General features: G+C 45.4%; 3 protein-coding genes across 4 annotated transcripts; 2 read left to right on the plus strand and 1 right to left on the minus strand.

The window, feature by feature from the left end:
• Positions 1-177: 177 nt before the first annotated feature.
• Positions 178-4,480, minus strand: BDBG_07776 (mannosyltransferase). The gene is made up of 5 exons (XM_002621891.2): positions 3,348-4,480; positions 2,863-3,261; positions 2,708-2,794; positions 2,226-2,637; positions 178-2,133 (listed from the first exon to the last, which is right to left on the minus strand). Exons 1-5 carry the CDS (start codon positions 3,620-3,622, stop codon positions 1,792-1,794), a joined length of 1,515 nt encoding a protein of 504 aa, XP_002621937.1. The 5' UTR covers positions 3,623-4,480; the 3' UTR covers positions 178-1,791.
• Positions 4,481-4,828: 348 nt separating this feature from the next.
• Positions 4,829-7,906, plus strand: BDBG_07778. Of its 2 annotated transcripts, none has more exons than XM_031723249.1 (3): positions 4,829-5,153; positions 5,245-6,045; positions 6,139-7,906. In XM_031723249.1, exons 2-3 carry the CDS (start codon positions 5,845-5,847, stop codon positions 7,138-7,140), a joined length of 1,203 nt encoding a protein of 400 aa, XP_031580375.1. In that variant the 5' UTR covers positions 4,829-5,153; positions 5,245-5,844; the 3' UTR covers positions 7,141-7,906. The 2 variants fall into 2 exon arrangements, with proteins under 2 accessions (XP_031580375.1, XP_031580376.1); XM_031723250.1 differs by having other exon boundaries at positions 4,950-5,158.
• Positions 7,907-7,983: 77 nt separating this feature from the next.
• Positions 7,984-10,330, plus strand: BDBG_07779 (histone-lysine N-methyltransferase, H3 lysine-79 specific). The gene is made up of 2 exons (XM_002621894.2): positions 7,984-8,922; positions 9,016-10,330. The coding sequence occupies exons 1-2, from the start codon at positions 8,294-8,296 to the stop codon at positions 9,983-9,985; spliced, it is 1,599 nt and encodes a 532-aa protein (XP_002621940.1). The 5' UTR covers positions 7,984-8,293; the 3' UTR covers positions 9,986-10,330.

Here is a 10,330-nt window from a genome sequence, read left to right on the forward strand (position 1 = left end):
GTCAAGAGCTAGAATAACACAAGGAGGAAACCACCGAAAATAATAATAATAATAATAATAATAATAATAATAATAATAATAATAATAATAATAATAATAAAAATTAAAAATACATATAGTACATTCTCATCACATTCAGTCTCCCATCATTGTCCTCTATATTCATAACCATTTCTCATAGTACATTCTCATCACATTCAGTCTCCCATCATTGTCCTCTATATTCATAACCATTTCTCCGGTGGTTACATATAACTAGATATCTAGATGATTTCCTTCTGTTTACTTATCCTAGCGGGATGGACTGGAAAAAGAGAAATATAAAAGAAAACAGCTACGGAGGAAAGGAGTATGAACCAATTAACCAATAATAATAAGCCAATCAATGGATCAATTAAAACCAGCACCCAAAAAGAAGCAGGCGAACAAATTGAAAAAGAGGAATATTATATAATAAGGGATGTAATAGAAGCAGGACGGTGAGCAAAACAGAAAAGGGTCAGCTATATAAGGGAAAGAGTAGCAGTCTTACGGATGTATGTACATTTACAGTTTCAGAAAGTAAAAAAAAAGAATAGAGCACAGAAAGGAAGAAACCAAAAGAAGGAAAGAAACAAAGTGGTAAAATAAAAACTACAGTAAGGGGAAAAAAAATGGATAAATGGAAGGTTTTTAAGTAAGCTAGAAACAAATAAGGGTTGGAAGAAGGATTAAAATAGATAATTGCCGTGTCTGTGTTGGCCGGTCTTTTTGTTTGTTCGGTGATGGGTATGAATGTTTTTGTCTAGGTTTCCCGCATGGATTAAAATGCGTCAATCAATCGAGTCGGTATTGTTCAACAATCTTTCACCGCAGCGAATGTCTATATGTTGCCATTCTTTTTGTTTTCTTTGATGCATTAGACAGATGAGCCGGGGTGGGTGGTTGGTTGGTTTGCGAATTGTCAATTCTCGAGGTAGGACTGTGTCCCGTTATTTCTGACCTGAGAGTGTATCCACAGCCGTAGGTTTTGGATGCAAAAATGAAAGTCTCGACGCTGAATGAGAGGTATATATACAAGGCGATGACTAATTAGGGCTGGTGGTAGTAGTAGCCCCCCAAGTAGCAGCCCCAACAGCAGTGTTATATAGCAAGGCCTGGCGGGACTGCTTTCCCTGATCGTGTGGTAATGGTAGGATGCAAAATGTCTGTATATCCGGGGGTCACTTTGCGAGTGCACTTGTTTCCAAAAGAGCACATCCTATATACCCAGAATGACAACACGATGCCTGACTAAATGCCAAGTTTCGAAAGCCTGGTGGAGTAGCGGAGACATCGAAAAATAGGTTTGCGGAAAGGCGCGACGACATTAGGGTTGATACGAAAAAGAAAAAGGGGAGCGATAAAACAAAATTGAAGAGTAAGAAGGCAAGTAAAAAAAGCCGTGAATTAAGTATGACATGCAAAAACGCCTTAATTCCCAATAAGCGGTTAAACAGAGAAAAGAAATGAAAAGAGACGAGAAGAAATAGCTCGTGCAGGGGTAAGAATAATAAACTCCAAGATGGCCAAAGGGGGTTGTTCGGATATTTGAGAGAAAACAAAAACTTGATCTAGCCTGGTCTGTATTGGCTTTTTTTCTTTCCTTTTCTTCCTTTTCTTTTTTCTTCTTTCTTCTTTTTTCTTTTTTCTTTCTTTTTTTTTTTTTTTTTTTTTTTTTTTTTTTTTTTTTTTGGGCAATGAGGATGAGAGAAAATCGATCGAGCGGTCCAAGAATTATATCAGCGTTGGTTAGCCTGGTATATGAAATGTCTAGGGTGATGCCCAGCCTCCAGCAACTTCGACCCATTCGGCCAAACAACTTCCTGGTTTTCCTTCTACGTCGGTGATATCCGTGTCGCATCTACACCGGCAGCCCACCCCGTTTTCTTTGGGCACGTCTGTAACATCCCAGTATTCGTCTTCCTCTTGTCGTTTTTTCGGGTCTAGAGTGGTCATTTCGAGATAGGGAATCCTATCCTGCTGACGAGCGGGAGCGTTGGCTGGGCAGTGCTGGATTGTTGTATGTCGATATCCAAAATCTCGGAAGTAATGGATGTCTTTTGGCGCGAGTAGGACACCGGCTGCAAGCGAATGGATTGGTGCATCACCCCACTAGATACGGATGTCAAAATATCAGTGAAATCGAATGTAAATTGGAGACGAAAACCAAAAAAAAAGGGAGTGAAGGAGTGATTGGTGCTTACACGTTCCATCCAGAATCCACCACTTTTGTCCATCATGTTGAAGAAGTCCTCGTACTCCTTGCTACGGAACCAATCAAGTCGAGCGATTTCAAAGTTACTCCAGAAATGGCACATGTTATACTTTTCCCCTTCCATGGCTTCAGGATCGACATCTTTAATGCCTCTATCACCTGGTTGCGTTTGTAAGATTTCATCTGGCAATGGTTCATCCTCTGCATCTTCCTTTGTTGGCTCCTTGGGCTGTGGGGGATCCTCAAGGAACATTTCCCACAAACCCTGGGATGTGATATTGTTTGTTCTCTTGTAGGCGGAAGCATAACGGAAGAGGTTTGGAACGGTTTCCCTGAGTTCTTTAACAGCAATAGTGAAACCGTAGGTTTTATTGTGTTCGATCATTTTGAGGAATGGATCACTGGCATACAAGTCAGAAAACAGCAATTGATATGAAGGATAGCAAAAGGATCGGATGGGGATATCCATACTAGGTGATATCGCAGAAATATTTGATATCTGGCTCCAGACGCCAGTACCACTCATACTTCATGAGTAGCTCGTGCCTGTAGAAAAATCTAGCCGCCACATATTAGTACAACCGGCGCCTATTTACGCGGTACAGGCTAGATAACTTGCTACTCACCCAGAATAAAATCGACACATATGGTGGTAACTCTCCATGCCACCATACATAATTGCAGCATCTCCTTGTTTCCTAATTCCTTCTTTGGCTACTTCATGGTCGATCCAGTCAGGGTATCCCCACATGGAAGGGTCGATTTTACCGAATTCCAGCGAAGAACTGGTATAGTTGGCAATTGTATCTTTAAAATTCTGGTCAAAGTCGCCGTCATTTAGGAAAACATAAGGGTAATTGTAGAATCGGTTGAAATGTCGTTCGATAGATTTCATGGATTGAATCACTCCATCTAATTCCTTATTTCTCGCCAAGACAACGAAGGCCGCATTTGCTCTTGGAGTACTGGTGTCCATTTCAAGACAGCCAGTAGCAAAAACTTTGTCATGTTTTTCGCTAATTTTTCTGTTTTGAAGTCATAGTAATTAGCATTCCAAAGCAAGTTAAAGATAGTTTTCCACAGTAAAGATATACAAGTAGCAAAGACGAACCTAATTGTCGGAGGCGTTCCAGCTGGCATCAAAATCCGACCAGGAGAAGAAGGATGAGTGACAATGAGAAGGAATATAAGAACTATTACGATGCAAGGAAATAACAGAACAAAGCCCAGTGGTATTGAGATGGCAGAGTTCCTTCGGAGTCGTATCCGCCGCTTGAAGAAAGCGAATTTGGGTATTATGGCGCCCTTTTCATTCACAGCGCTATCAAAGGCAGGGGCTGCGGGCAAGTAAGGCACTCGCTTCGCGAGGCGTTGTACGAACCCCATGGGCACGAACTGGTGGATTTGAGGAAATTCGGCACAGATGGAAAGGAGCTTTCTGGATTTCTTTTTTTTTTTTAGTTTTTTTTTATTTTAAAGGGGAACTTGATGGCGATAGAGCTCCTGGACCGGGGGGATGTTCAAGAAGCCAGCCTGAGAGAGTTAACAACAGCAAGTTACAGCTGCCACCACGAGGAAGGGAATTCGAGTATGGAGAAAAATCCGAAGAGTTCAGCAGCGGTTCGTAGAGGGGAGATAGTGGACGCTGGGAAGGGAGAGCTCTTATTCGAGAGGAAACGAATGGCCGGGAATGAGACGTCCCCTATCTGCAGGTATACGGTACGGATTCACGGCGTGGTTAATCAAGCGGATAGGGGAAAGGAAATAATACTGGCTCAATGAACAGCCGGTTAACGCGGTGCAAGCTTACAGCGAGCCAGGCGGTGGTCATGAGGTGTGGGAGCTGAGGTTATGTGCGAGCTGGAGCTGGAGGAGTGAAGGTGGCAGCAATATGGGGGATGTTCGATTTTCTGGAGATTGAGATTCCAAAGGACGAAGCGTTTGACGGGAGGATGCCAAGACCCGCTCGAGCCCGAAACGTAGAAATCGCCTAGAACAACTTGCAAGTCTTTGGATGGAACAGCGAGCGTTATTAGTGTATCCCCCCCAGCACGATGCCTTTGGGTGATTTTCTGACTGCCCAAGGGGATTGTCTATGCTCCTAGAGGCAAATTCCAGGTGCTACAGTGCCAATTCTTGTATTTAAGGCAAAAAATGTCTGCTTGGTCTCTATGAAAACATTTGCGTGTAATGCTCAATACAAGGTCGGGACACGTAATATGGCCTTGTCTGGATGATGTTTTGATTGGCTCAGATGCTGCACTAGGTCGCCTCTGTGGGCTGTGAATAGAATCTTCTCTTTTTTGATTACAACTGGTTGTACTGACGCTTACCGTACGCCATCTGCTGTACCGTACCATACCAATGTGTACAAAATTGTCGAAGTTTATCCCTGCCTATGATGTATACATATATGGTAATATTATTATTATTGCCGGCTTGGATTTCTCGAAGCATAAGCATATTGCGCAAATACATATACGGAGTATAGTCCATCGAAGTAAAGTGATGCTCCTCGATAATAGTTTCTACGATGGGGGCATCTTGATTTCTCAGGCTATTTTTATTTCCAGGCGCAGATCTACGGAGTATCTTTCAGATATTTTTCCGGAGGTACGTAAGTTACGTATGTTACTGCCCCAACCAGGATGATCCACACCAACAGCACAGCACCCCAGCATTCAGCCGCAAGCTGAATCTACGCTGTAAATATTAGGAATTGAGATGTTATATAAACTATAGAGTACGTACGGGTTATATCTGAACGATATATGTGATGGCACCGCTGCTGTGTGCAAGGAATGAATGAACTCTTATGATCAATAGCCAGATCCATCCATCCAGAGGCCGCCCTTTGCCACACACCTGAGGAATATTTATTATCAAGACCAGCTGGTTATCCTGATTACATATGAAGGTATGGTATGTATAACTAGTAGTTACATTTCCTCTTCGCTTACCTGATAAATCCGGGCCGAGTCATACTGACAGATCTCTTTTGCTTGAAGTATTATGAATACATATTCTGTATTTGGCCAACCAGTTCGGCTTCCTCCACCATTTATTTTTATTTTTTCTTCTTTTGCGCCATACCCAAAGCGGCCTGACGCGACAGAAAGAATAAAAAAAGAAAAATATATATAAAAAAATAAGAAAAAGGGGGGGGAGGCATGCCAAGCCCCGCCCGCCCACACCCACCTACACCCACCACCACCACCAGTGCCACTTCTCTGCCGTCATTTCTCCTTGTTGACTTGAAACTTGCTCACCTGCAACATACAACTGACTACGGCAAACGGGGCCTGATCCTCGCCAACCATCGAAGAATGACTTTGGCATTCTCTTCATCCTGTTGTCCCTTAAAAATAAAAATGCTGGACTGGCCCATTTCCTGGTTAATCCACGGCCACAATTAACTCTGTTACTGTTTCATCGCGTTCAAGCTGCCCGAGCCCACGCGACCTCCCACTTCTGCATTCTGCAAATCCAAACAAAAAAAAAAAAAAAAAAAAAAAAAAAAAAAAAAAAAAAAGGGGGATACCGTCAACCCTATATGATTCACTACCAACTAACTATTTCTTCCCGTTGTTTCTCTTAAACCTTTCACCATGGCGTTACGGATCGATAGCCAGATTGAGAATCCAGCCCAGTCCGTGACAGGGGGGACGACACAAACTCAGCGGGGTTTTTCTTCTCGTCACGGACATCTGAATCTTGATACCTTCTCTCCGGTCAACGAGAATGGCAGCTTTGCTTTCGATCAGGTATTAAAGAGAGGGAAAGTATTGAGAAGATCAAAAAATAAGCATGTCAGTTTACCCTTGTTTATTTTTGGCTTCTATAACGACGAACCTCTACACATGTTTCGAGAAAAGCTAACAGTGGCTTCTTATATTTTACAGGCATTCAAATCTTCATGGAAACCCGGATATCTAGTATTGCGGCCCAATCTCCTGTCCTTGTATAAGGATGCAGAGGAAGCAGAACTTCAAGTCTCAATCGACTTGTCTGATGTCACAGCCGTTGCCTCGTTGAAAGCCACCAAATCCAAACGCCAACATATATTTGGAATATTCTCCCCTTCCAATAACTATCGATTTCAAGCCACATCCGAAGCCGATGCGGAGAGCTGGGTGGAGCGCATACGCAACGAGAGCTACTCGGATGATGCGGGTTCGCTTGAAGGCTATGACATTGCGGAGAATAAGAAACCGGGAGAAGCTGCTGCTGAGAGCGCGAGTGAGACCGACTGTGATGGTCGTAGAGCGAGTCAACATGACGCCCCATCCATCCGCTCCGGCAATCGGCAGGCGCGACAGCAGCTTTCACATACTACTACGCATGACTACTCCGGGAACGAAATAGCATCCTGTTCGGATTTCTCTGATGCTGTCGCCAGCGCTACACCGCACCGCTCCACAGCCTCTCTGCCCCCCCATGATGGACCTTCCCTCTCACCCTCTGCGCCTTTAGATCGTCGTCCCTCACTGCCGCGGGACACAGCTCAGCTCGCTGATGGCGCCCTCGGGAACCTTGCTCCAGAACGTGTCATTTGCCACGGCTACCTCCTCTGCCTAAAAAGCAAGAAAGGGGTTCGACAATGGAAGAAGCTCTGGGTTGTTCTTCGACCACATAACATTTGCTTCTATAAAGATCAGCAAGAATACGCCGCGACCAAAATCATCTCGATGCTGCAAGTTATCAACGCCGCAGAAATTGACCCGATCTCCCGATCGAAGAAGTTCTGCCTCCAGGTCATCGCGGAGGACAAGACATATCGATTCTGCGCGCCAGATGAAGAAGCTCTCGCGAAATGGCTGGGTGCGCTCAAGAGCCTACTGGTTAGGCGGCACGGTAGCACATCAAAGCACGCGGCTGGACCTGCTGTCGCTGGGCTCTCTTGAAACTAGTCGTTGAAAACATTCGTGACGGCGTTCCCACTCTCGCCTTCCCATCAAGACAACAACTGCACTCACTGCAAGCCATAATATCTCCTTTGTTCATCATTGCTGTGTTTTCGTTGCTTGTCAACGTACAAACGTCTCTGCGCACACACTGACATACCCACATACTTTATTATATTTTCCTTTTTTTCTCCTTTTGGCGTATTGGTGAAAAGCGACCACCTGTACTGTTGCTGCCGCAGCTGGTCATTACTGTTGGATTCCGACGTACATAACATGTTTTAATATCACCAACCACGTTCCATTTGCTTTTTATATTTTAGCGCCTTGACTTGAATATTTCTTTTCTTTTCTTTCCCTTCTTTTCCCCCCCACAGAAGCACTTATGTTACAGGCTGTCAGATTTGTTCTTTTTATTTCCGTTTTTATTGTTGTAACTGACTGCCAACAGCATACCTGTTTACTTTTTTTTTTCTTGGGCAGTGATACCCTTCTGCTTTTGTATTGTTATTTTCATTTGCTTCTTTTCCCCTTTGTGTTGCTTTGTTATGCATACATCTTGACCTCTTGGCAGCAGCTGTACTCCATCTGCTGCTCATCTTCCTTTTTTGGTTGATTGCAGCAACTTTCCCTTAGATTTTACTATTGTTACTGTTTGAATTGGACTGCAGACTAATATGAGAAGAGACTCTGACGAAGAATCAATTTGAGCTATAATTTTTATATTGTTAATTTTTGACCAAAAGAAAAACCAACAACTGGTTGTGTTGTCCTGATGACTAATCTTGCCAAGAAACGCTGCCTTCCACGCTGCTTCTTCGCCAAGCCCCGAACCCAGAAAGACGTTGAGCCGCCTTTGACAAACTACTCCGTTACTGCGTATGCGTACATCCGCAGCTCTTTATAAGTGCCACTTCCAACAAACATCACCAGTCTTATGAATATCGTACGATCATTTATATTATTAACAGTTTACCAACCCCTCTCTTTTATTATTCTTCCTCTCTCTTACCGCTCTGTATTATTTCATTAAGGCCTCTTATTCGTTCACCCGTGTGTCTTAAGCCGTCGGGTGTCAACAAGGAAGCGAAGTAGACCACCGATCGATCACACTGTATTTGGGCTAGACGCAAAATTTTTCCATAAGAAGGGCATGGGTTTTTTCGACCACCTCCAGAAGAAGGGAAGCATAGTGATTCAGCCCAAGCGGCCGCAGATCCGAAAAGTCGAAGCAGTAACCACACCCGCCAAACATGCCCCTTCAAGAGCCGCATCAGTCACATCGGACTTTTCAGCCTCCAGACCAACTCCTCACTCTCACGCTCACCCCCGCCGTGACCGCGATCGCCTTCTCACATCCAGCAGACGCTCATCCAGTTCTATCCGCGCAAGTTCCATAGCGAGCGATCCCACCCCATCCCGACACCATGAACCCACCCGGCGTCTAAAAGCAAAGTCCGTACCCCGAAAGCGGCCATCGCCTGTCCAAAGGTTATCGAGTAGCAGCGACGAGAGCGATACGGATGCGGCTTTCTTTGAAGTTCGCAAGCGGGCGAAGGTTAGTGCCAGTGCGGGGCCAGATAAAGAGCGCCGGGTTCGGTCCACGGCTGCGTTTGTGGAAAATGCGGGGGAACAAACGGTCACCATAGTAAACGCGGCTGATATCACATCTGTGGATAAACCTGCGGAGTTTATCAGAGCGTTTGAGGATGGGGGTGATGCTGGGGCTGCAGAGCCGGTTACAGTTCGGTTGCAGTATCCCGGCGCTTCCCAGGGTGAAAAGTGAGTTACGATGACTTGTGGAAATAGCTAGGTTTGTTCGTTTTGCGTTTGTGTTGCTGATGGGATGTTTGCTTACTCGTCGTTCGGCGCTAGATACCAACTTGTCGTACCTCGGGAGAAAGAAGGCTTCAAACCCTTGGATGACATAGTCCACCTGGTCAACATAGTGTCACAAAATTATATACCTGAGGAATATGCCCACCTTTTTAACGACGAGGCCACTGGCATTAATCGCCGCTTCAGACGCGCCCTGGCGCACGCCTCTCAATCAGAATTCATGGAAGCAATCGACGAATATAATAATACCATCACCCGGCTCCGAGCTGACGGCTCCATCGCGAAACACCTCGATACCATACACAGCCTGCCGCTCCCCTTAGTCGAACGGATCCTGAACCAAATATACGCCCGCACCGTTTCCCCACGCGTAGAGTCCCTCCGCCGGTACGAAAATGGCACAGACAACGTTTACGGCGAGCTCCTCCCCCGCTTCATCTCCGAGATCTTCAAGCAAACCAAACTAAAATCCAACCAGGTATTCGTCGACCTAGGCTCTGGGGTTGGCAACGTCGTCTTACAGGCAGCGTTGGAAATCGGCTGCGAGAGCTGGGGCTGCGAAATGATGCAGAACGCCTGCGACCTCGCGGAGCTGCAGGGGCGCGAATTCGAAGCACGCTGTCGGCTCTGGGGGCTTGCCCCGGGCACCGTCCGGCTTATCCGCGGCTGCTTCCTGTCGCAAGAAAGCATCATTAAGGCGCTGCAGCGGGCCGATGTCGTGCTCATTAATAACCAGGCGTTCACGCCGGAGCTGAACAACTCGATCATCAACCACTTCCTGGATATGAAGGAAGGGTGTCAGATTGTGTCGCTCAAGTCGTTTGTACCCGCGGGACATCGGATTCAGGCGCGGAATTTGAATTCGCCGGTTAATTTGTTGTCGGTCAGGCAGAAGGATTACTGGTCTGATAGTGTTAGCTGGACGCATGCGGGGGGCACGTATTTTATTGCGACCAAGGATAGTTCGAGGTTGAAGGCTTTTGCGGAGGGGATGTTGAATGAGTGAAGAACATTTGGATATCCTGTTCCTTTTGTTTATGCTTTTCTTTTGATTCCCCCCACTCCCCTTCTTTTTTTTTTTTGGATGGAGGCTCGCCTTCTCGTTGGCTGGGAAGAATGCTTTTGGAAACGCTACGATCACATTTTCTGAGGCGTTGGATTTTCTTTCTTCCCTCGGCTCTCCTATTATTAGATATTTTGAGTTAGAGTTGGCTGTGGGAAATTAGATGCACAAATCGACGGCAAATTGGTTTAAAGGTTGGAATTCCGGCACGTACCTTGGCTTTTTTGTCGGGTTTTTTTTCATGATGATACCTTGGTGGGTTTCTTCACCCATTTTCCTTCTCGTTCT

The sequence above is a fragment of the Blastomyces gilchristii genome (assembly GCF_000003855.2).
Source record: "Blastomyces gilchristii SLH14081 genomic scaffold supercont1.20, whole genome shotgun sequence".
Lineage (NCBI taxonomy): Eukaryota > Fungi > Ascomycota > Eurotiomycetes > Onygenales > Ajellomycetaceae > Blastomyces > Blastomyces gilchristii.